The 27,368-nt window shown below is 37.2% G+C and overlaps 1 protein-coding gene across 7 annotated transcripts in view; it reads left to right on the top strand.

The window, feature by feature from the left end:
• svep1 (sushi, von Willebrand factor type A, EGF and pentraxin domain containing 1) overlaps positions 1-27,368 on the top strand; it is an 80,775-nt gene that overhangs the window by 27,368 nt on the left and 26,039 nt on the right. For all 7 annotated transcript variants that reach the window (XM_084107707.1, XM_084107702.1, XM_084107703.1 and 4 more), the window contains exons 4-17: positions 7,726-7,884; positions 8,029-8,208; positions 14,378-14,557; positions 15,990-16,184; positions 18,098-18,216; positions 18,312-18,441; positions 18,665-18,772; positions 21,227-21,358; positions 21,619-21,810; positions 21,998-22,119; positions 22,223-22,328; positions 23,296-23,493; positions 26,748-26,981; positions 27,206-27,367. In XM_084107707.1, the coding sequence (XP_083963833.1) occupies positions 7,726-7,884; positions 8,029-8,208; positions 14,378-14,557; positions 15,990-16,184; positions 18,098-18,216; positions 18,312-18,441; positions 18,665-18,772; positions 21,227-21,358; positions 21,619-21,810; positions 21,998-22,119; positions 22,223-22,328; positions 23,296-23,493; positions 26,748-26,981; positions 27,206-27,367 (2,217 nt within the window). The remainder of the gene's footprint in view (positions 1-7,725; positions 7,885-8,028; positions 8,209-14,377; positions 14,558-15,989; positions 16,185-18,097; positions 18,217-18,311; positions 18,442-18,664; positions 18,773-21,226; positions 21,359-21,618; positions 21,811-21,997; positions 22,120-22,222; positions 22,329-23,295; positions 23,494-26,747; positions 26,982-27,205; position 27,368) is intronic.

The following is a 27,368-nucleotide window of genomic DNA, read 5'->3' on the forward strand; positions in this document are numbered from 1 at the left end:
TATTTTTTTCCTTCTTCCTTTCACAATAAAACTTTGTGCTGGTTTTCTACCTGCCTCGATATCTTAGAGCCAGCAATGAAGTCAGAAGAGATGCTGTAATGCATGTTTGGCTTCAGGGACCTTTTATTTCTGCTGTATTGCAGAGCCAACCTGGGCAAACAATCAGCAAACAATCTGGAAAAAGGTTTTAGTGTGGTTTTATCATTCCAAGCACTCTGTGTTCTATGAAGTGTGAAACTAATGACTTTGTCTTAAACCCCAACCACTTTTCTGCTCTTGAGTGTTTGTTCTTCAGGTTTATAGATGTATTAGTTATACTTGTCAGCCCTTTTCATTTCTTTCATAGTTTGATTTTGTCAATCCTTCTTTGTCAAGAAGTCATCCTTCTTAATCCTAGCTGGACTGGACTGTTTCATCAGCGTAGTTCGTATATCGTACGGGCGTAGCCCGATATAGGCCACTGTCTCGTGCTAGACTTGGACTTGATATCATGGCATCATCTGAACTGCAACTACATTTTTTAATTTTCTGAAGAATATGTGATGACGCATACCACGTGACCGACGGTTGCAAGGGTACTGCAAGTTGATTGTAAGGGAGGCTTAGGTGTTCGATGGGTCAAAAGAGTCAAGCCACGTCATTCATATTCAGATCAAATATGGCTTTTGTCCCACATTCAAGACTATGAATGGTTTCACCCATTTGTCATTAAACAAAGCTAATAACTCATAACTTAGAAAGGTAAAAGCATACATTACCTTAAAGGGATGGTATAATGCCCTTTTCACAAGATATAAAATAAATCTCTGATGTCCCCGGAGTGTGTATGTGAAGTTTTAGCTCAAAATACCCCACAGATATTTTTATATAGCATGTTAAAGTTGTCACTTTTTGAGGGTGAGCAAAAACACACCGTTTTTGTGTCTGTCCCTTTAAATGCAAATGAGCTGCTGCTCCTAGCACAGAGGGGGCGGAGCTTCAACAGCTTGCACTCACACAGACATGCACTGAAAATTTCAAAAATCATGTTCAAACCTGAGTCAGAAAGATGGAGAGACTCAAGAAGAAGTGACAACATGTAGACAACATTTCTGAATGGTTAGTTGATGAATTTATGTAGCTGATGTGGAGTTAACTATCTTCTAGTCATTGATTAGCATATTCTGTCATGATAATCTATAAATCGTGTTCCTGAGGCAGGGTTTATGTAAATTGTAGGGTTGGTGATGTCACTAACCCGGGAGGAATGTCGTGTAGTCCCTACCGTCCATAGCACAGATGGTTTGGGACAGGTTATGTGCCTAAGTTTAATACTTAGAGGTTTATTCAAATCAAATCTTAGTACTGAATGAGAAATAATGATGTTAATGTAATGCTAGAATGATGCTAGATACTAGTGTGCCTGTCATTCATACAATGTTATCATTTGGTATATATTGTCAAATTATATTTCAATTCTTTCTGGGATTTTGTCAAAAACTATAATTAGATGTTATTTTGCAAAGTGTGTGTTTGTGCTGGTACCTTGACTGATTCATTTATTATACTATATAATTTATTTTTTAAAGGAAATGATACTTCAAATATCAAACTAAAACTGCCAGTAGGTGGCGGAAAGTCTGTCTTAATGAGTGAGTCGTTGAGTCATTCATTCAACCGATTTGTTTAAATGGCTGATTCATTCTGGAATAAAGCAAGTGAACAAGACACACAACGGTTTTGTTGCGGCTTTGTTTGGAACTATTTTCATTGGCAAAATAGAGCAAAAACAGACAATATTGGCAATATAGGCCTTGTTTCACAGACAGGGCTTAGATTAAGCCAGGGTTAGACCTTAGTTCAATTTAAGGCATTTCAATTTTATTTTATAAACCTGCCTTAGACAAAAACATTACTGGTGTGCATCTTAAGGCAAAACAATGGCACTGACATGTTTTAAGATATGTCATTGTAAGTTGTTTACAGTTAAATCAGCTCAAACATGCATTTTAGTCCAGGACTAGCTTAAGCCTTGTCTGTGAAACCGGGGATTGTGTCTTAAAACAACAATTACGATATTTTCTTAGACAATATCGCACACCCCTATATTATAAGCCTGAAATACAACAACTGTGTTCATAAAATTAACAGGTTTTACATTACTGTATATCTTTAAATGCTTTACAAAAATGCACAATTACAAAAAATGCATGATTAGTCTTCTAAAGTACTCCCGAAAAAATCATTTGAACCCAGTTACTTTGGAATTCCTTTTTCGGATAAAGGAGGATGGTTGCTTAACTTCTAGTGTGCTCTGCTCCAGGATGTCTTGGCCAAAAAGAGCAGATGCCTCTGGATCTCAAAGGACAAAGTCAATTGGGTTCACCTCAGTTTTTCAAACTAGATCAGATTAAAGTGAAGATTTTAATTTGTTCCTGAAGGTTTCTAAATGGGGTCTCTTGGTTATTGAGACATTGTGTTGTTATGCTGACCTCACATCCGTTTTTCACTTTCAGTGGAAATGAGTAATGGTTAGATATTTGAAGTGACTGCCGGTCTGAGGTCAGTGGCTCCTATCTGGAGCAACTTGATGCCTCAGTGACAAATTAAGAATTCCTCAGTCTTCCACTGTGTGGTAAACTGTGTTGATTAATACCTTTGGAAAAAGGAGGCAAGTTTATAGGTTGTAGAAACTGTGTGATCTTGTAAAGTAACTTTTACTTTGGGTCATAAATAGACACTTGTGCATATACGGGAGGCATGTGCATGACCATAAATTTGCTTGTTAGGAGCTGTGTGTGTGTGTTGACTGTAAACTGGCTACAATTAGGGCCAACAGCAGGTGGGGGTGACATGGGATTTTGTAAAAAGAGTCAGTAGCTGAACCTAACGAACCTTGCAAGTGTTCTTCCCCCATCTTTCTATTTTTCTTCCTTTACTTCTTATTTCCCCCTTTACCCATGCCAATTACAGAGTAGCTCACTTTGTCAGTGTATCCAGTTATAAAAAGAGATTTACAGTATGGCCAAACAGTCCTATTTAATTCCGCTCTGATTACATTCTTGAGAATGACCTGCGAGTGTCACACCGGACTGGGATGCTGTAATGGTTATTCTGCCCTCTATTTCGCCTTCACTGCCATTAAAAAATCCCATTATAAATGTTTTATGATACCTGCTCTGGTTTTAAAGGCTTACTATGAAAGTACAACCCTATTTTCTCTCCTATTTCTTTCTTTATTTTTCTGTCAGTTTCACCTCTTCACCTCTCCCAATGTCATGTCATTATTTCCTGCCTTTCTCCATAGGAGTGGCCTTTTAATTTGCCAATTGTGCCTTCTGTGTTTGTAAGTGTGTGTCTCTGCGCATGTGTAAGGTAGACAAAAAGAGTACAAAGAGATCAGTAGTGAGTGTGTGTTGCATCCTTTCCCCATTCATCTCTGTCCATCAAAGCATGTGCTTTTAGGAGGCCCCTCTCAAGACCATGCTATAACTCTCTGCAGATAAGGGTCTTTGCTACTGAACCTCATACCCATTGCCACAAGTTGACCTACACCAGACACAAGTTTTTCGGGAAGAGATTTACAGAAATTGGATTTAGAATGATATGAGAGTGAGTAAATGATGATGGAAGTTTCATTATTAGGTGAACTAATTTGTTAAAAGTTGACAAGAGTGACAACACATAAACACATAAAGATTACTGCTTTCCAGTATCCAGATCTGAGCACAGATGGTAACAGGAAGTCTTTTGTCACGACACAAAGCATAGCAATTGCATTTGAGGTTGACCTCATATTCAAACCCTGAACAAAGGGGAAAGGATGAGATCCACATGCAGAGTGACATTTTTGTGGCTGAAAACAGGAGAATGTGGTGAACCGATGGTAGCATGAATGGTGATGTCATTAAGAACACTTACTTACAATAGTTTATAAGGTGCATCTGCTGCATCCTGTGGTTTGCAGATGTGGATTATTGTTTATTGCCATAATCTTATGCCATACACACAGTCAATCAGGTAAAGACAGATCATTGTGTCCAATTTTTGCTGCTTATGAGAAGTGTAAGTTGTATATTCTGTATTGTTTTTACATCTGCACTGCATCTACAACCTGCTTTTAGAATACTGATGGACGTTTAGAATACATGATGAAGTTGTTTATTCTCTGTGCCACTAAGAGCAGACATGATTGAAGTTGTTCAGAATAATTCTAGTGGGGCCTGTAATATGGTTGAACTCTAAAATTACCCTGTGTCCACATTTTCTTTGATTCCCAAACATCTTTGTCCATGTTTTGGACATGCTGAATCATGACAAATGTCAGCCATATGGGCTATATCCATTTGGCTGTAGTTTTATTGTGCAAAATTCTATGTTTTATGCTACATAAAGCATTGCCATTGTCAGGAATTACATGTTGTTTCAGTTGGGTTTGACTTTTACAACATCACCAGAAACTCAAAATAAACCAAACTTCCATTGCCACTCAACCGTCTGACATAAAGACACTAAACCTCCTCCTTCCCCCTTCCTAGTTCACTCTCTCTTCTTACTCACATCCTTTCTTTGGACTGTAAGTTCTTGTCCATCTGTTGGGTTGACATCCTCTTTCTCTCATTCATTTTGGGTTTCTGGAAGGACGAGGGTTTTGATCTGATTGCCTCAGAGTTATGAGACATGCAGCCAGGAAAGAGCAGTCCAAATTACCACCAATACAGGACTTTGCCGCTGTACTTGTGAAGTTCTTATTTTAAACCTGTAAAACCTCATTAAAAAATATAGCTAAAGGTTCCAGGTCGCAGCATGTTTCTACCACATCATTATCAAAGAGCTTATCCTGACATAACCTGATATACAACAGAGCTACACAACATATTCACTATTATACACATGCTAATGTTAGCTGTTGACTTTGGAATATTTTAAAAGGGACTTGTCATGGCGTGTGTGTGTGCGCGTGCGCGTGCCAAGTGCCTTGGATTAAGGTTGTAGTGGTTAAGTTTCTGCAGAAAAGGTGCCTCTTCAGTTGCTTCATATCACAGAAATGACAAGCTAAAGTTTCATCAGGTAATTGTATAGGTACATGCATTTTAAACAACTATGCTAACGGTTCAGACAGTAGCTTAATCTTTTATGAAAAGAGTTGCTTTTACTATAGGCCTTTATCACAGTCCGTGTGTCATCACATCTGGCTCCGATTAGGAGTGTAATAGAATTTCCGCCTGCATTATTGTCAATGGACGGACGCCAGTTTTGAGAAGAAAATGAATGAATTGTCAGCTCTGCCAGTGCTGCCAGTCATAAGATTTACGAGCAGCATGCATTTTAATTTATTGCCAGAGGAATAATCAGACTGATTTAATTTTATTTTTAATGTTATTTTGTTTATTTTTGCATTTTATTACAACCCATTATTGTCTACAGTATAATGTTATCCAGTCATTGCACTCAAACACGGAGGATATGACTCATTTATGATGATCAATCCAGTTATTTTTTAATAATGGAAATATTCCTTTATTTAAACAACTTCAATTTGATCTAATTATTGATGATTGCATCGTAAAGTAAGTGCCTGAAAAAATGCACCACATACAGGATGGCCTGTGCGCTCCCATTTAAATCACGAAATATGCATATAACATATCAAATAACTGAGGTTGGTGTTTTTAAAAGTATTTGTGATGAATTTGACATAAAATCACAACAACAGTCCCGTGCTATGGGCACAGCCATTGATACAGGCTGCAGCGGAAGTGTGATGTCAAACTGGATTTCAGTTTGGTTTGATTGGTGTAATTTAACAGACAATGTATAAATACTTTTGTCACTTTAGTGTATTTCATTTAACAAAATACAGCGTACGTTAGCTAGCTATTTGTAACATAAGCATAATGTCTATGAACACTTTCATTAAACCAGGTCAGTGTAAAATGTCTGGAAGAATGTATTCGCAAGCAATTCGACTTTCCAATGAAGATGTTTCACCGCCCATCTCAATGACTTCATCAGCTGTTGGATTCTGGGGAATTCCAGCCATCAGACAGCTCTTAAAAGCAATCTGGATGAGTGGCAAAATGTCTTCAATAGACGCATTAAAACATCAGGGCACGTGTGTAAAGGTGGTGAAATTTAATAACCAGTTGCTTAACATTTTTCCCAGCACTTTTTTGAGAAAGGAAACCAATCATCTTTCCAGCTTTCTGATTTCTCCTTCTATCTAACTTATTCCATCCATCCATCTGTATGTCTGTTTCTCTCACTTAAGCACAGATGCACATTTTTTCCTTGGTTTTGGTTGTATTCCTGTCTTGCATTCTTTTTCGCCATCTGTCTGTTTACTTCTCTCTTCCTGTCTCAGTTTCACTGTCAATCTCTCAGTTCTTCTTACATAAATTCCACCATCTGCTTGTCTGTTTGCATCTTTGTGTTTGCTAGCTTTTCTTTCTCTCTGTCTTATTGCCCTGTACCCAACTGCCTGGCCTTTGGGCCCAGTGTTTCAGAGCGGATGGCCACCCATCAGCACCAGTTTATAGAACCCGTCTTCCCTCATCAAAACTCAGAATAGCACAGCATTGCAACTGTTTCAAAAGCAGCTGGGTGTTATTTGCATGAAAAATGACCAAAGTGAAATATTAGAAATGATGCCAAGGATACTGGGAGGAAACTTTATTTACTCTTGCATATTGCATGTTATGTAACCAGTGAAACAAAACAGTGGTTGTCTGACTAGCCGCTCGAGCTTTCAGCTCAGTGATTGACGGGAGTCCGTTACTAATATCAACAACTCCTGCAACGGGAAATTTGTTAAGTTAGATGTGGGTTTTGTTGCTTAATTGACCAGATAGTCTGTCAAGATGACTTCTGACAGTAGGTACCATTGGAGGGAAGGAGACATGGACTGAGAGAGGAGAAAGAATGCGACTAATTTTTAAATGATGAAAAAAGTGACCCATTACCTGAATTTAATCTCCAACTGGGGTCCAAACAAAGTGTTTTTTTCTCCAACTTTGACTAATTTGAGATGTCTGGCTGACTGAACAGAGCAGCTATTGATAAAGAGTGTCTGGGTTGTTCCTCCCTCCACAAGTGAAATGTCTTTGATATTTTACATGTGCTTATGTGGGGAGGTTTTTAGGTGTTTCAGCCAAAATTGTTCCAGTGAAAAACACATAATTTACTTTTCTAAATAGTCTGAAAAATACTCTTGGAATTTAATGAATCCTGTCTTAACCTCCAAAACATACTGTATGTGTCATTTAAGAAATGGAAAGTTAGTGCTCGGGAGTCTTTCATTTCAGTAACATGTTATTTGACACCACATCTTATCACAAGGGTTTGTGTCTAGTGTTTGACGAATCCATTGGAATGATTTAATTTGCTTGTGGCATGTATACCAAAAAAGGTCTATATAACGTGCCATAAATGAATTTCCAGAGGGATCACAGTTGCGGGAACAGTTTATTGCATCATTAAACATTACAAACATTTTAAGTTACATTTTTAACATTGTCTTTTTTGATCAGGGACTTGGTTCTATCCATCGGTTATTGATTTGGATGGTGGCAGATCTAAACATTTTGGTTAAACATTAAGAGGTTAAAAAAAAAGAAAAGAAAGATAAACATGGATGAATTGTTCACAATAATAAGATCAATAACATGCATTTAGAAAATGTGAATTTAGAAAGATGAATTTCCATTTCATTTCTACCATTTTTATTTCACTTTTTTTCTTTCTCAGCTTGTCCCTCTGGCACATATAAACCTGAATCAGTTTCTGGAGGTGCGAGTACCTGCCTGCCCTGCCCAGACCCTCATCACACATCCAGACCTGGGAGTACAGATGTATCAGACTGTGTGTGTACGGAAGGCTACAGACCACATAACAACACATGCCAAGGTGCTGATCTATCTGCATTATTTTTTTTAACCATACATCTGCTATCATTTGTTTATAGATATGTCTGTATGTGTGCCCTTTCAAACACAAAATATAATCATATTACTCTCCTACTCTCTTGTTCTCTATACTTCCTTACTGCAGTGGTGGTCTGTCCAGTTCTCTCTCCTCCAGAGAATGGCTTCTTCATCCAGAATGTGTGTAATAATCAGTTTAACTCTGCATGTGGGGTGCGCTGTCTCACGGGCTTTGACCTGCAGGGAGATGGAATCAGACTTTGCCAGCCAGACGGGAGCTGGTCAGGAGTTCAGCCAAACTGTAGAGGTGAGAGGGGGGGAGAGGGGGAGAGGGGGGGAGGGAGGGGGGGGGGGGGCACACCTGAGACCGGTTGCATGAAACCTAGTAAGTGGTTTGATTTAAAGGTATCCCTGAGGGGGAAAAAATCCTTGAGGGAAGGAATTTCTTTAAGAGCGTTGCAACAAAAGTCTTAACCATCACCCTTACCTAAGTGTTTATACTAAGCATTTTCACCATTTTGTGATAGTTTCTGGCAAAACACGGCAATGCAGAAGCGGTTGCTATAGTTATGAAATCTCAGACAATAAACAGAACATAACGGACCACTGACTTTTAGACAAGTTAAACATTTACTAAACTGTACAGCAGTACTTCAATATTTGAGTTATTGGGATTATTAAAGGGGGTCTGATGGATGACACAGAGCGTCCTAAAATTTAAGGACATTGTTTCTATGAGTGTACACACACTGATGGTGTCCAGCTACGACACATGAGGATGCTCAGAATATAACTCACATAGTTTTCCAATAACTCACATAATTTTCCAATAAATTACATTATATTTGTCCAACTCGTTGTTATTGTACTCAATCTTCAACGCCAGTTTGCCTGTATGGTGATTAGATTCACTGATTTTGCTCTCTTGAACTCAAGCACGAAAAGTACAGAATGATGCATCCGGTGTTCGTGGTCCTAGCTGCGACTCGGCTCATCACCTAGTCCTGTGTGCTAATGAGCTTTACACAAAAACCAAACTGGACCAAGGACAAAAAAAAGCTGTTTTTTAGAAGACGAGGGGAAACACCCAACCCAAGCCAGCTTCACATTGGAAGTGATGAAAAATATGAAAATGTTGTTGTTCCGTCAATTTTGTTTCTGACAATACACATTTAATGTTTGTTAATGCAACAAACATTAAATCACATAAAAGCCTGCCTAAACAGATACATTTTAAGACGAGATTTAAAGACCGAAAGACTAGAACTGTTGCGAACTTCTACAGAAAGTGAGTTCCATAAATGGGGAGCCGCATAACCAAAAGCTAGTGACTCCATAGAAGTTGTCCGAGTGCATGGACGAACAAGTGTAAGTGCAGAAGCTGATCTTAAAATGCGGGAAGGAGTATGTATATGAACAAGATCTAGAAGATATGAAGGAGCCAAGTTGTTAAGTGCTTTGTAAGTTAAAAGTAAAATTTTAAAATTTACATGGAATTTAACTGGGAGCCAATGCAAATTTTGTAAAACAGGAGAAATATGTTCAGAGATGGAAGTTTTGGTAATGACTCGAGCTGCGGCATTTTGTACCAACTGTAATTTATGAAGAGATTTGGAAGGAAGCCCATAAAACAAAGCATTACAATAGATTCGTGATGTTACAAGAGCATGCACAAGCGTAGCAGTACTCTTGAGTGAAAGGACAGGACGCAGACGATTTATATTCCTAATATGAAAGAATGTAGAACGGGTAACACTGTTAATATGAGCTTCAAAAGACTCAGTTCAAAGGAACAAAGAAAATATCTATTACCACAGAAGAAATATTTGACTTATTGTATTTTTTTGAACCAATGAGAAGAATTTCTGTTTTACTACTGTTCAATTTTAGAAAATTACTTGAAAACCAATTTTTTTATTCACTTAAGCACTCACCAAGAGCAGAAGAGGGAAACTTTGAAGAAGTTTTAGAAGACAGATAAAGTTGGGTGTCATCGGTATGACAATGAAAATGAATATCATATTTCCTAAAGATGATGCCAATTGGTAAAAGATAAATAATAAACAAAAGAGGTCCTAAAACAGAACCCTGGGGAACACCAGTGACAACATAGGTGAGTTTTGATTTAAACTGTTTAAGTTGTACAAATTGAATGCTGTCCGTGAGATAGGAACGAAACCAGCTTAAAGCCATACCAGTAATTCCAATAGATTCCAGCCTGCTCAAAAGTATAGGATGTAAAATGGTATCAAATGCTGCACTAAGATCAAGAAGTATAAGTATTGATAAAAGACCAGCATCAGCAGCTAGTAAAAGAGGATTTTTGACAAAAACGGCAGATTCGAAATGGGACGAAAATTATCAAAATTCTTTGAGTCTGTCCCAGGTTTCTTAAGAATAGGTGTTATAACCGCACTTTTAAGTAGTTAAGGGAAGATACTTAATGACAGCCTTGAGGTTCCTTAAAGGACAACTCCGGTGAAAAATGAACCTAGGGGTAATTAACACATGGTTACTGAGTAGGGATGGGACGGTATGAAAATTTAATATCACGATTATAGTGACCAAAATTATCGCGATTATCAATATTATCACGGTTTTGTTAAAACGAGATGAAAGTTTTTCAAAACGTTGATGATCACACTGAAGACATTTCAACAAGTTTAATATTTGAAAATCAACAAACAACAAATAAAACAAGCAGCTCTATGCACTTTTTAAAGCAAGATTCTATTATGTGGTATTTCCTTCCTTATAATGACGGTCGTCAATAGCAACACATTATAACACCGCGCACATCCATTGTAACGGCCGCCTAGTGTTATAGTGTTCATGACATGAATGTTGATGTGCCTTTAAGATAACTTCTTCTATGGCGTACGTTATTGTATGCATGCTGTTTTTGTGTGAGCGCGCACGCACAGTGAGAGTGAGATTGCTCGCGCAAAGAGGAAGATGACCACTCTACTGCTGACCGTTGTTTTATTATAATGCGTTTACTTCCACTTTGATTTGTAGCGTGTTTTAGAGTGTTTTATTTTCCCTTTTAACATTCGTTCTTCGACATGTATGTGAAGTGTGCGCTTAACTGAGAGAAAACATCTATAAAAGTCTCGTGGAACTAACAGTTCATTTGCACTGTCTTGTATCTGGGTAGTATTCAAACTCTCTGACAGACGTTACACCATGCATCACAATGGACACGCTCTCTCGTTTCATTCAAATACAACTTGCCGTCTTGCGTCTCCATTTTTAATTGTATTGAAAATTAAATCAGAGTTGATTTATTGTTTACAGAGTTTGATAATATTGTTGTGATCATCTTGTCTGAACGATTGTTTTGTACGCTGTACATAATGGATTTAATAAACAGGTCAGATTTAAAACATTAATCTCAATTCAATGTCCCCGTAATTATGTGCTAAAAAAAATCGGTGTAATAAGTGTATAATGAATATAAATTATTATCCCTTAAATGTCACATAGTCTTGTTTGAACTTGTTCGTTCGTCTTTGGCTCAAACCACTTGCTGCGAACTTTTCTTTGCGGATCGCTTCACGTTTATTTCAAGTGATTGATATAAAATAGTTCAACTTAAAACAACATTTTATGCCCAATTATTTCCCAGACGTAGTTTTGGTATTGAGGTCAAAGTTAACTTGCCTTGCGTTCAGCAGAGGTGGACAAAGTACGCAACTTCCGTACTTGAGTGAAAGTACAGATACTAGCTACTGCTCAAATATTACTCCGTTACAAGTAAAAGTTGCAAAGGCCGATTTTTACTTAAGTAAAAGTACAGAAGAACTTGTTTTTAAAAGTACTTAAGTATCAAAAGTAAATGTCAATGCATTGTTTTTATTATTTTTGCATTGTTGTATGTAATACTTACAGTAGGCCTACCTTATGCCTCTTAATCTATGCCTGCCTACCTACCCTCATATCAATATCAAATTTATTTCTAGAGCACAGTTCCAGTAGTGGGATTGAATGTGAGATTAAATAAGTGCACTCAATAATGTCCACAATGGTTTCGGACACCCAAATGGCTGTTCCCTCAAATATTGCCCTATTTAAAGTTTTTTGACTTTTAGTATTATGTTAGCCTTACTGTTATCTATAAGCTAGTGTGCTCCAAAACAAAATTCACATTTAGAAGACACATTTAAATTAGGTTGATGTCAGAAACCAACATCAGTCGGGTTCTGACGTCAAACCAACTTTCATTTCCAACCAAAATGCAACCCCTGCAACCAAAATCATCCCCTGACTGACATTACTACTTTCTACTCAAGGACCATGACAGAATTGTAGTGGACTAAAAAGTACGATATTTGTCTTTCAAATGTAGTGAAGTTAAAGTAAAAAGTTTCCAGAAAAAATTATACTCAAGTAAAGTACAGATACTCAAAAAGTGTACTTAAGTACAGTACTCAAGTAAATGTACTTTGTAACTGTCCACCTCTGTACAACAGTGGGTAATGGTCACACAAGACGACTCGGCTACTTTCTTGTGCATGTTAGAGCTGACAGGGTGACCATCCTTGATTAAGTTTCCCTCAGGACTTTTGTTAAAGCCAAAATATTACCACACCTCAGAATTGGTTCTCTTAAAAGGCAGAAAAATCTCCCGAGCACGGTCACTGCCTTCCGCAATTCCTTCTTGAATAAAAAAACAACAACATTGCGCGCTGCGCCTGCGTCAGACTGTTGCTGGCTGAACAGGATCTAAAATGCGTTGGGATGCGTTTTCATGAAAATCGAATGTAAAGAGTTTTATCTTTAAAAACAGATTGGCTCATAACACTAGTATATGGGGCACAAAGTAAAAGTAAATCGCTAGTTAATACCACTAACAAGGCTCAAAATAGCCTCACACTAACACGGTAGCATAATGAAGGTCCCTACATGCAAACCGAAGCATTGAGAACTTTGTTAGTGTACAGACAGTTTAATAAGAAGATAGTTTATAAAGACAGTACATTACGCGTTTACAGACAGGATCCATCTTGGAAAACAGTCTCGACTAGTCGAGTCACGAACGCCGTGCTACGTTAGATTTCACAAACGTAATTCCTATCAACAAGCTCACTTAGCACGGCGTTCGTGACTCGATTAGTTGAGACTGTTTTCCAAGATGGATCCTGTGTTAATTACCCCTAGGTTCATTTTTCACTGGAGTTGTCCTTTAAGTGGACCTATAGGTTTTTTCTAGCAACCCATGTTTCACTAAAGCCGGGTACACACTGTACAATTTTTAACAGTCCTTTACAACTGTTGATTATCAGACTATGATCCTCCATGATCCCCGCTATAAGCCATGTCACACTGTGGGATCTCAGTTGTCATTAATGTCAGACTGTCAAGACGCGTTAAAAATGGACACACGCAAGAAGACTCGTCTGCCGTTTTACATCATCAATCCGTGACACGTGGTCATTAATTGGCTGTGTGTGAACATATCAAACTAGAGATCAAAGACTATATTTTTGCCTAGGATCCGAGGAATCTTTTAGGATTCACAAAATTAGTCTCAGATGGCCAGATTGTGGCCAAAATCGTACAGTGTGAACCCGGCTTAAGGGTTCCCTTAACCTTTTAACTTAGGGTTTTCTTAATTTAAGGTCTTTCATGCAACCGGGCCCTGGATTTTATGACATCACCAGTCCTGTAAAGTGAAAATAAACTGATTTATTAATTGTTTTTCTTTCCTCTTCCTTTTCTTTCACTCATTCTTTTGTTCACTCACCCTTCCCCCACTCTTTTGTGCTATATTTGCCTCTAATTCCATCTAAGCGGAAAACATTGGTTTTATTGTCAGTTTATGTGTTACACAATTGATAGCTCAAAGGGCTTTGAGTCACCCCATATGTTTCAGCACCCCCAGAAACGGTAATATACTGCAGCCTGTGAGTATGTATGCATGTGTGCAGTGGGGCTCATAAAGCTATTTCTCTGCATGTCTGCCTGCAGAGCTCTGAGTTCATGTGTGTTTAGATAGCTGGAAAGTAAACTCGAATGCTTTGCCAACTATGTTGAGTGCTTACACACTTACACACCGACAAATGAATACAATATGAATATGCACCTACACACACACACACCAAATCACATGCTCAGACAGATGTATGTATGCAAGTTGACCTGTCAAGAGTTCCCTCTATTGTGACCTCAGCCCTGAAATAACATTTGGGATGTTCTTTGTTTGGAAATAAATTACAGGCCTCAAAGTTCTAACCACAGACTTAGCTACCAGCCACCCTCTTCTTTTTCTTTCTTTTCTTCCTGTTTTCTCTTAAAATCTCTCTTCTTCTCTAGCCTGTCCATCTTTTCCATTTTTGTTTCTCCCTGGCTGTTCATTTTAGCTGTATTGTTCCATGGAATCATTTAAAGTTTGTTCAATACAGCAAAGTTTTAATAACATAGGACCAGACTTTCTGTGCGATGCTCTAACCCCTGTGTGTGGTATTTTCCCATAGTTCGCTCTTGCCCAGATCTCTCTCCTCCGCATCACGGGGTACTGAACTGCAGTGAGCAGACTGCCCCCTACAGGCTGGAGTGTTCGGTGCGCTGTGAACAGGGCTACAGGCTGCAGGGCAGAGCCAGACTCACCTGCCTGGCCAACTCACAGTGGAGTGGACCACAGCCCCGGTGTGCCGGTAAGATAGTAGATCTATGGGTGTAAAGACTTTTACATTGTTGCAATTTTTTTATTTATTAATTTGTACTTCAAATAAAGTAGTGCTCTTTTGAACTCTCTATTTAAGAATCTTGGCGAAAAAAAGTATCACATTTTCCACAAAAATAATGAAAAAAGTTATAAACATTGATAGCAATAAAAAATGTTTCTTGAGCACCAAATTAGCATATCAGAATGATTTCTGAAGGAACACGTGACACTGAAAACTGGAGTAACGACAGTTGAAAATTATTTTATTCCATCAGAGAGTAAATTACACTTTGAAATATATCATAATGTAAAACAGATATTTTAAATTGTATTAATATTTTTCTTTGTATTACTGTTTTTACTGTATTTTGATCAAATAAATGTAGCCTTAATGAGCATAAGATACTTTTTACAAAAACAAAAAAAATTCTTACTGACTTACTTTTGAATGATAGTGTAAATTACATACATTCATACATCGATTGAACATTGAAGCTGCTGTTTTATAAGTTAGTAAGTTCAACAATCAGGAGTTTGTGAGCATTTGGATGTTACAAATCTGTTTAACCTGTTTAAATTTTAGCTTGTGTAGAAATGATTTTGAAAACATGATGTGAGCTGCGACCATACAAGCATTAACAAGAAAAAAAGGGTTGGGAGCTCGCAAAACGCTAAAATTGCACCGTGTTCGACCCCCTACGCATGGCATAGGCATCAGTCCTACAAGAAGGCTCAAGCTTTGTTTTTATAACTATGTCTTTGATCTCCACAAGAAAGTTAATCAGTCTGATGTAACTGAATACATAATTGTGCCTTTTTGTGGGTGTTTCTTTGTCTCTCTTTCTCTGTCTCAGTGCTTTATCAGACATAAACGTACACACAGCTAAGCTATGGCAGCATCTTTGCTAGTTTTTACCCACAAACCTACCTCCTGCTTGGTTTCCCATATAAAAGCTTACATTTGTAAGCATGGCCGGCCAAAATAATCTTGTATATGTCCCACATTCTACTGACTGTCAATCAGCATCACTTGGCTCTTCTCGTTTCATCAATCTTTTGTAGATCGTTTGAACTGATACTCCAGCCTTTTGCCCGTTTGAGTCGTTTTCCTGTCTTCACTGTAATTGTTTTACTCTGTTTCTCTCTGTGCTTATCAATCTCTCTTGCTTTGGCAGTACAGGGTGATCCTGATGTTGGACTGAAAATATTTTTTTTGTGCGAGTATGCGTGTGTTGAGTTTTTTTCCAAGAATGTCAAGCAGTGTGGTCAACAACCGCTCTTACATTTCCCTTTCTGGAGATATTTTATTTTTGCATGCTCTCTCTCATTCTCTTGCTCTCTCATTCTTTTGATTTATCTTTGTGGAAAATGTTGTACTGACACTTGTTTTACTGTGTCCCTCTTCTTTCTCTCTTTCAAAGAGGTGCGCTGTCCTCCGATTGTTACTTTGAAGCATATTCATCTGTCGCCCCCTACTTGTGGGGAGAATGAGGTCAGGACTGGAACATCGTGTCAGTTAACCTGTCCCCGTAGTTATCGTCTCCTTGGTGACTCTGAAGTCAAATGTCTGCCTTCTGGAATCTGGAGTGACAATCTACATAAAGCAACCTGTACAGGTGATTTGTTTTCTGTTTGTGTTTATAAGGATGTGCAAGGATGTGTATTGCATGACCCTGTCCATATACATGTATACATGTGTCTGAAAAAACCCTCTTTGATCCTAAATTAGTTCTGTAATTTGATATTTTGCAATGGGACAGATGTGCTGCCAGTGAAGCCAGGTGCAATAAATTTGTTGCTGCAAAATCTTTAAGATGATGAACAACAGAATAAGTGGACGATCATCAAAGAAAGTACACCAGTGTGTAAAACTAAAGTATTCCAAGATCATAAAACTCAAAAACTGCCCCTCCAAGCTGGAACTGAACAAAGCGTCAATTAGTTTTGGCTTTCACCCCTGAACCTCTATGATTTACTGATGAGAGGAGAGATTATGTTTGTGTATTTTTGTGAGCTTGTGGCTCATCAGTGTCTATAGAGATAAGTGCAGAACGGAAAAGACTGGGTGTTTTTGTCTGATCTAGGTTCTTTCTAGCGCTGACAAAAGATGAAGTATTTGTTTAGCTTGGAGGGTCAGCAGAGGCTGTGTGATTAATAAGCTCTACTCCAACCTGGATGTGATAATAATTGACAGTTCAGTCAATAGCTCTCAACAGAGCAACACCAACAACTGCTCTTTGCTCATAGCCTCTACATGAATAGAGTCTAATTTGGAACGATGTTATGGTGAGGAAACTGTGACAGAACTTTCATTTTTTGTTCTTTTTTTGGCACAGTTACTGTAACAATGAAGTATTTGTTTTGCTTGGAGTGACAAAACGCAGATAATGTGATTTAGTAAGTTCTACTCTGAGCTGCATGTGATAATGAAACACCTCTATATAAGTCGTGTCACTTCAACACCAACAACTTGTCAACATGAATCTAGAGTCACATTATCATCAAATGGATAGTTCACTCCAAAAATATATATAAGTTAGTCATCTAAATGTTTTCTTCAAAACTGGTTCTAACTTTTTAAAGTCAGTTACATTAAAAGGTAGATCAGTCTAAGTACAACTCATGCCCCTTGGTAACTGCTAGTTAGTCAAACTTCTCAAGACACAGTCTTAACAAAGTGGCTAAGTTTATGCAACTGGCCCCTGTAGTTTTAACCAAAGCCCTGGAGCTGTCAAAAGTCATGCCAAAGTACTTTTCATGCCAAAGTAACACGTTTTGTGTTATCCTACAGACTTTGGCTGACAAATAAACAAGGACATCTAGGTGCAGATAACACGACGAAAGAGTACACTTTGTTCATTTACATATACTTCCGACATTGTATCAATACAAATCTGGTTCAAACTCAGCAAACTTATCCTTTAAGAAGAAAAATTGTTTAAATGGATAGTTCACTTAAAAATACTACTGTCATAGTTTATTCACCCATTTCCAAACCTGTATGACCGACTTTCTTCTGCTGAACACAAAACAAGATACGTAGTTACGTAGACAAATGTTGGTAACCAAAACCTTTTGGTTACCATTGACTTTCATTCTATGGATGAACAAACTGAGGCATTTCTCAGAATATCTGCTTTTATGTTCCACAGAAGAAATTAAGTCACACAGGTTTGGAACAACATGAGGGTGAGTAAATAACAACGGACAGTGTGAACTATCCCTTTAAGATATCTAGACTTGTTTAAAACAATAAAGAAAAAAGTTTGTTTTTCAATAACTAATGAAGAAAAAAATATCTTGCAGTTTACAAGGACATATAGTAAGCGGAGGCTGTCAAGCTCCAAAAGGGATGAAATCTTTTTACATTACAGATGTTTTACATAGACCATAAGATTAAATATGAGATGGCTGGAGTTAATGAGTCACATCATTGTCATGTTTACATCAGTAATTGAATCAGTAATTGGTAATGGAGTTGACGCTATGGAGACTTTTGAGCCTGAACTGATTTTCTCCTCTTTTGTAGATATAGAGCCTCCATGGATTCAGTGCCCTGGTGATGTCATCACAGAGACAGATGAACATCAAAGGTCAGCTAACATCAGTCTGAGTGCACCCATGCTGAGAGACAATTCTGGAGATGAGGTGAGTTTTGCATTAGCTTTATTTTCCCCCTTTCAAATTAAAAACACAGGTTTGTGCGTGTCATTTTAAAATGAGGTCTTGCCTTTCTTCCTCAGGTTGTGGTGCAGGTGACCCCTGTTCTAAACCCCATGCAGCCTTTCCCTATAGGAACTGAGTTCATTACATACACAGCAACCGACCACACAGGAAACAAGGCCAACTGCTCTTTCACTGTTACTGTAGTTGGTGAGGTTGGATTCCTTGTACAACTAATATTTATTGACATGGTCATATTAAAATGTAGAAACATAATTAATATATGATTTACTATATTCAATTTATTATTATGACTATTATTCACTATTTACTATAAATATCTTGTTTTGTACAGTTCCTGTCTTGTAAGACATTTGTTTTTGCTACATTTAAAAAAAAAAAAAGGTCTATAAAAAAATCTTTGTTTCCTTAGATACGGAACCACCTTTGATTGACAGGTGTCGATCTCCACCCACTGTTAAGGCCTCTGGGAAAAAAACTGCAGTATACTGGGAAGAACCTCAGTTTTCAGACAATTCAGGTACATATAAATTAATTTATAAGAGAGTGGGAAAAGAGAGAAAATGTGTTTAAGTAGGAGAAAGGGTACTCTTGAATATTAAGTCATATGTTAAGGATTAATATTAGGTCACACTAAAATAATTTAACATGATCTTTTACTGTTTTAACAAATGTAGACAGCAAAAAGAGGAACAATGTCAATTGTTAGGCCACACTTATCATGTTTACAGTTTATTTTTGTGTTCAAATTAAATATTAAACGGGTCCAGGAAAAAAAATGTAGGCCTTTTTGGAAAGACCTTGAATCTGAGCGTTTGTGCGTGAGAAAATGAATCTTCAGGGATTGATGTTTGGTAAAATCATCACAGAGAGGATTCTCTTCAGAACACCTGTGGAGGTTGAACAGGGTTGAATTAACTTTTACAGTAGCTACAGAGAATGGAAATGGTTTGATCTATGAACATTTTAAGAACTCTGGAAGGAAATGTTTTCCTGCAAAAAGAATTTATTGATTTGGCTACATAAGCAAAGCAGCGATAAGGATTGGAATCAGTCTTTTGGTCTCGGACATGTGAAATGGCTTTAGTTTTATACTCTTACTGCAAATCCAGTGAACAAAGAAAGAAATGAGGTATATGATATGGTGATTATGATGTATGGAGATTATTGGGATAAAACAAGATAAGAAAACATAAGAGAAATAATTCATACACACAAAGGCATTTGTACAAATGCACAAGCCCTCCAAATACTGCAAGATAATTCATTTTGTTCTTAACCAGTTCAGACATGAATGCACACACACACTTTTCCAGAGAGAAGTTCCAGGGCTATTCCAAACTGTCTGACAAATGTCTGGGTCTGGCGGGTTTTGGAGGGAGTTTTGTCTGCACTAAATATAAACCAGCGTCAGGGTGTGGGCATGGAAAAACAAAACATGCTGACGTTGGGGCAGCGTGGTGTGACGTCGACAAGCAGCCTCAGTGTGGTCACAAAACCTTATTTTAGTGGATAAATGTATGAAGGTTTCATTATAGTTATGGGTACTGATATGTGCATGCAAATAAGTGTGAGTGTATGTTTGTTTCTTTGAGTGTTTGAAGTATATGATCCTTGAAAGACTCTATTGTCTGACCGCAGTGTAGCACCCTTAGTTCTATGTCATTAAACATTCTAGCAATTACTCTCCTCTGGCACCAAGGCCTGTTATTCCAAGGCCTCATGAGGAGCTGTACAGTAGCGTATCACCCTTTGTAGGACTTTGTGGTTGACCAAAGCGAGTCCTTGTGGAGCTCCACATTGCTCCCTGTGGTAAATGTCTGTGAAAGTACCTGTTACATCATAGGCTATTGCCAGATTGCACAACTAAGGCAATGTAAGCGATAGTGCAAACAGATGCAGACATACAGTATATACACTACATTGCCAAAAGTATGTGGACACCCACTTCTAATTAACAGGTTTAGCTGTTCTAATTCCAGTGAAGATAAATCTTAATGTTAAACATTACTGTGACTTTCTAGAGAATTGTGTGCTTCCAAATTTGTTGCAATGGTTTGGGAAAGGCATTTTTCTGCTCCAGCATGATGATGCCCCAGTGCACAAAGCAAAGTCCATAGAGAAACTGATTACTGAGTCTGGTGTTTAAGAACTTGTCTGGCCTGCATAAAGCCCAGAGCTGACCTCCACTGAACACCTTTGGGATGATTTGGACACCCTTGTGTCTGAATGGGAACAAACCCTGCTTCCATGTTCCAGCATCTAGCGGAAAGCCTTCCCAGAAGTCTGTAAGCTGTTATAGCTTCAAAGAGAGATACAGATGGTTTTGATATTAAATATACAAGGGCATGATGATGTCCACTTACTTTTGTATTAAAGGATATGTATTGTACACTACCATTCCAAATGTCTTGGGGTCAGTAAGATTTTTTTTAATTTTTGTTTAAAGAAGTCTCTTATGCTCACTAAGGCTGCATTTATTTGATCAAAAAGTACAGTGATATTGTGAAATATTATTACAATTTAAAATTAAAAACTTTTTTTCTATTTTAATATTTTAAAATGCAATTTATTCCTGTGATGGCAAAGCTGATTTTCAGCATCATTACTTCAGTCGTCAGTGTCACATGACCCTTCAATAATTATTCTAATATGCTGATTTTGTGGTTAAAAAACATTTATTATTATCAATGTTGCTTAATATTTTTGGTGGAAACGATGATACATGTTTTTCAGATATATCATTCTATTCTTTGATTATTAGAAAGTTCAAAAGCATTTGAAATATATTTTTTGTACACCTCGACAGTATTTACTGTCACCTTTGATCAATTCAGCATCCTTGCTAAATAAAAGTATTAATTTCTTTTAAAAAAAACTTACTGACTCCAAACTTTTGAACTGTAGTGTATATAATAATGTGCTGCCTCCTTCTCTGTATTAAATTATTAATTTGTTTATTTTTCTTTCTCAGGAGCCTATCTGAATATCTCCAGTACTCACTCATCCGGTGATGTATTTCCTGTGGGAGAAACTTCAGTTTACTACATAGCCACTGACCCTTCCGGCAACAATCGAACTTGTGAGCTCATCATTACTGTACAAGGTATGTACAGGAAGGACTTTACATAAACTTTCTCATTGTTGACTAAGAAGTTCATTCCTCAAAGCATGCTACAGTCTATTATTCTAGTTTGTTTTTCATGCCAAGAGTTTTTTTTTAAAAGAAAGTGTACTCTGCTATAATCTGTCTTTGGATCTGTCTAGCCAGTTAAGCTAAGTGCTGTGAATTTTTCCAGATTACACTGTTCCTTATTTAAATAAACTAGTTAATTCTCTGGCACTGAAGGATGTTTCTAACCTCAGGTTCAACCTGTGAGAAGCCATTTGTGCCAGTGAATGCAGATTTCTCATGTGCCAAGACGGAGGAAGGGATGAACTGCACTCTGATATGCAGACAGGGTTACAGTCTTGCCCAGGATGCTGTGCGCAGCTACTTTTGCGCCAATAATGGAATCTGGGAGCCGCCCCGCTCACCAGACAGACCTGATTGCTCCCGTGAGGATTGCTTCACTGTTACTCAACATTTGTCTTTCATTTTTGCTGTACTGTTCATAATTTCCTCTTTCCACACACAGATTCACACACATACTATCTTACACAGTGCACAAACAAATCTCTTGATTTCTATGTTTTGCTTTGAGTTTATTGTAAGCATTTTGCTCTATGTATCTCCTGTGTACAGTGAACAGAATTGCAAACAATGGCTTTAAGCCCTTTGAGATGCTGTTTAAAGCATCCCGCTGTGATGATATTGACTTGCTAAAGTCCTTCACGGGAGAGTTTTCAACTGTTCTTAAAGATATGGTGAGATCTGACGCATAGACATGCACATATACTTTAGCCACATGACATTTTATCTTGTTTACCCTCATTGTTTTTTTTTTTAACAATAATCATAATCCTACAGGTCCCTAACATCTGCGGTGGAGATGAGGTCTCCTGCAAACTGGAAATGGATTTACCTGGACAGTGCCTAGAGTATAACTACGACTATCCAAATGGATTTGCTATTGGTAAATAATGGCATGCTAATGTCAAATGATTTGATTCTTTTCGCCAGGCAATGTTGTTATTGTTAACTAAAACTATCAAAAATCTGTAATTTTGATAATTGAAATAAAGCTAAAATAAAATATAATATTAGATGAAACACTTTAAACTTTAAAAACTTAAATGAAAATTAGAAATGTTGATTTGGAAACTACCTGAAATAAGTTAGTTGAAGAGTACTAAATAAATGACTAAAACTAAAACAAAAGCTAAATAAAAAATTTACACAAAAAAAGCTAAGAAAATTGACAGAAGCATGTAACAAAATTATATTTAAACTAGAATGAAAACTGAAAATGTAAAAATAAAACCTAAATCAAAATATTTATAAACACTAATAATAGTATATACATAATACTAAAATAAGTTGAATGAACCAAGTTTTGACTGATTGTTAAAGTCCTTCTTTATCCTTAAAAAGCACCTCAACGGGGGCAATTTCTACTACCTGGTGATAAATTGATCCATTGGTGAGCCAAAGAGCTGAGCCTGCAAGCCTTACAAGCTGAAATGGACACAATATTGCTTTGGTAATTTCTCAAAAGCTGTTAATTTAAAGTGAGTTCATCATTATAACTACAAAAAATTTCTGCTCGATGAAACAAAATTTTATTTCATATTTTGGGAATTGTCTGTAATGGTCACATGTTAGCAAGAAGTTATTTTAATATCTCTGATCCATGGAGCTTTAGTGTTAACATGCACAATCTTATGCTGATTATGCACCAATTAGCAAAAAAATATGTAGAACGGTTTAATGAAACATTTGTAAGATGATTTTAAACTGTTATCAGTATTTTGTTCCACATAATGTATAAACACACTGTAGATTTATTTTTGTTAAGATTAAACTCTAAATCATTCTTACATTTTTATATTATTTTGTTATAGATTAAATTTGCCATATAATTGTTTTTTTCTTCTCCTCAGGTCCTGGAGGGTGGGGCAGTAATTGGGGCTCTCAGAATGGTCAGGACTATGCATATTTTGACACTGGTTTTGCTCCAGAGCACCACTTACAGCAAGATGGCTCATCACAGCATGGCTATCACATGAGGACCAAACGGCATCGGAAAATAACTGGCCCTACCAGAGAGCAGAAGATACAAATCTATTTCAACATCACAGGTAGAGAAATACCAACTTTTGGGCTAGTTAGGCCCTGTGTTGTTATTGCACCTGTTGATAATTAGGCTGCGTTTTACACTGGCACAAAAACTGTTTTTTTTACACTGTTTTTTTTTACTCGCATCTGACACAGATTAGAATTTGTTGCACACGTGTAAACACAAAAATCCGCACGAGATCTGTTTTTTGCCACGAGATCCGTTCTGAGCCACTTCCAAATGTGGTTTTAAATCAGATACATATCCAATATCTGAACATCTGACCTATGTCTAAACACGACATGGGGCGACACGTTTGCCCACAAAGATAATAATGTCGCACTAAAACTCACACCTTTTTTTGAAGTGGAAACTTTATACAGTTGTGATCGAAATTATTCAACCTCCATTGCAAAATCAGGTTAATTGGCAAAATGCACAGACTTTCAGACAAAAGTAATTGAAATAGCTTAACAAAAATGTTTTAAGTGGTTTCCCCAAATTCAACTGAAAATGCAACTTTTAATGACTTCTGCAGTCTCAAAATTATGCAACCCCTTCATGGCAACCATCTTTAGTACTTAGTAGAACACCCTTTTGCTGTTATGACCTGCTGCAAACAAGATGTATTACCAGACACCAGCTTATGGCAGCGTTTCTGAGGAATCTAAACCCATTCCTCATGAGCAATGGCCTCCAGTTCAGTAATATTTTGGGTTTGCATGCTGCAACCATCTCCTGTGAAGGGCTGTGACGGTATGAGATTTTCATAGTATGCTAACGTCTCAGAAAATATTAGTTTACGGTATTAATCTTTTTTTTTTTTATTAAATAAATAAATGGTATTATTAAATTATGGTTATTACTATTATCATCAGTTAAAATGAAAACAGGTTTTCTTTTATTATAACAAACTTAAAACCATTTGTTTGTTTTGTTTATTAAAATTTCAATAAAACATGTCTAATCAATTAAATTCAAAAATTGATAATGAATTAGATTAACAACTTATTTTTAACATTAATAATGTATGTATTAAAATGTTTAAGAATAATAGAGTCCTATGAAATGTATTTTATTCAGAAAATTAATGTTTCTTTTTATGATTTAATAAAAATATATTATCAAAAACAGTGGTAATCAAATTAAAATTTTTATTTTTGGGGAGGTGCTGCAAAACAGATTTACTAAATTAAACCATGGCATGGACAAAAAAATATATTCCTTAAATAATGTTTAAATAAATTGTATTATTATTGTTGTTGTTGTTATTTTGAGAAGTACATTCTATTGTAGGCCTACAATAGTAATATATTTCTGTCATAATTTCTCCTAGTTAAACCGAACTTTTATTTTGACGGGTTGTAGTGAAGACCTGTTACTCTGAGTGTATTTGACAATGGTTTTTCCTCAAATAAAATGATGAAAATGCTCATTAGGCGTTCCCTCAGAGTAGCTCTGGAAATGTTCATGTATTCATGTCCTCGTATTGTTTGTGAGACGCTGAAAACACCATAAGCACCATGCATACTTGAGTATGTAGTAGACGAAGCAGCGCAGCTCATTCACACATTATGTAAATGTAAATTCCATTATAATGACTGGATTCCGGGATTCCCTCTGCATCACGGAAATCATTCTGCCTTAAGTTATAAAAGGGACACACCTTTATCTGCACGGAGGTATAATGTTCTATGTTTCCTCCTTTTGCAGCCACTTTGTGTCCACATTTTTCTGCAAATTGGATATCTATCATCGAGGGCAACCACACGTTTTTCTACATCCAAAGTATTCCCATACTGGCCATTGTTCATAAGAATTCGACGCCGTTTGCTTTCAGCTGGGTCTGCATCACCTTTTTTGCACGTTTGTTCTCTCGCCCTTCAATCAATGCAGTAGTTTCCGGAGCGCGATTTCTTCCCCCTTGTATTATTATTTATTTTATTTATTTTTTTACTCAGTAACAGATATGATTTAAAATGTAGCAAAGTACAATACTTCAAACAAAACGTACTTAAGTAAAATTACAGATTTTAAAAACTACTTAAAGTATAAGTACACAAAAAAACACTAGTAAATAAAATAAAAACTAGTAAAAATGTACGTAACACTAGTAAATGTAATTCGTTACTTTCCACCTCTGCATACCGCTGATCCATAGGGACGAAAAGCTCTAGTTTTGTTTCATCGCTCCAAAGAACAGAATTCCAAAACTTTTCTGGCTTATTTACATGATTTTGGGCACTTTTCTTGTTTATTTTTGGACCATTCTTTTGACTTAGCCATATTTCAAACCTAGCGAGTTCAGTTATTTAATGTGTTCTAGCTCAAGCACACCTGGTGCAACTAATGAAGCCCTTGATTAGTTGCATCAGGTGTGCTTGAGACAACACCTGTTTTGCAGATTTTTGCTGTTGTGAGGGATTTTATTCAGGGGGTTGAATAATTTTGAGACTGCAGAAGTCATTAAAAGTTGCATTTTCAGTTGAATGTGGGGAAACCACTTGAAGCATTTGTTGTGTTGAGCTATTACAATTACTTTTTTTTGTGTTCATTCCAAACAGCTGAAAGTCTGTACATTTTGCCAATAAACCTGATTTGTAATGGGGGTTGAATAATTTAGATTACAACTGTATATAGGTAAGAAATTGTGCACACATAGAAACATTCAGGAGCATAGATACTGGTTTTCAACCTCTGCCCGCAGTGAATTTTACAAATAAAACAACTTCGCTACTGAAAGCTACATTGTTTCTCAGCAACAGTGATAACTTTGCTAAATTGTAATTAAACACACATGCTTCATTATTACATAGAGACACTGTACAGATGCATGCAGGTAATACACACTATCTCTTTCTCTCTCTCTCTCTCTCTCTCTCTCTCTCTCTCTCTCTCTCTCTCTCTCTCTCTCTCTCTCTCGTTAATTCATTTGAATAGATGTAATCTTACTCTCTTCAGAATTCTAGATCTAACAAGCCATAGATAAAATAACAACTGAAAATTACCATTATTTTCCGGTCTATATCCGTTCAGTCAGATTTTGCGCTGCTAACATCCATGACAGCTTTTAACTTCTCCATGTTGGCAAATAATCATGGTTCCACCCGATGTGAATTATATAAATAATTTTAGTACGACCATTCAGAACCCAAGGGACAAAAACATATGGTCAAAAGATCAGATCCTTGCGTTAGGACTTGCAGTGTAAACGGAGCCTTAGTTTTACACCCAAATCCAGTTGCAACTTCTCCCAACACCATTCCTTTTTCCCAGCAAGCATCCCACTGCCCTTGTCGAGGAACGACTCGGCGGAAATGGTCAATCAAAAACGTTTACTGAGGGCTCTTGAGCATCTGACCAATCGTCTTAAGCGGACACTGAGCAAGCAACCATTCTCTACCTTCCATGTGTCGTCAGAGATGATCGTAGCGGATCCCAAATCATTGGAAAGTAAAAAGGCTACACTGTACTGCCAGCCAGGGTCTGTTCTCAAAGGCAGGGTGTGTGGTGAGTTTGAAAATGAAATACACATTCAACAGGACACATCTGATATAGATTCAGTAGTGAAAAATATGACAAGCATTTAAAGCGTTTTTTATTTTAGGGTGAAGATCTGTGAACGTCTGGAAAACATTTGCGGCAAACTGTTGCATTTTTTGTACATTTGCCACAAATTAGCTGCAGTTTTACCACAACATTTTTTTGACCTCCCTGTTTGTTTTGACCCATAGTGCAATGCCCAGTAGGGACGTATTTCTCCCTGGAGTATGCTGAGTGTGAGAGCTGCTGGAGAGGGTCGTATCAGGATGAGGAGGGGCAGATGGAGTGTAAGTCATGCCCAGATGGCTTCTCCACTCCTTACCTCCATTCACGCAGCCTGGCAGAGTGCAAAGG

Source organism: Abramis brama, assembly GCF_963993115.1.
Source record: "Abramis brama genome assembly, chromosome: 3".
In the NCBI taxonomy this organism is placed as follows: domain Eukaryota; kingdom Metazoa; phylum Chordata; class Actinopteri; order Cypriniformes; family Leuciscidae; genus Abramis; species Abramis brama.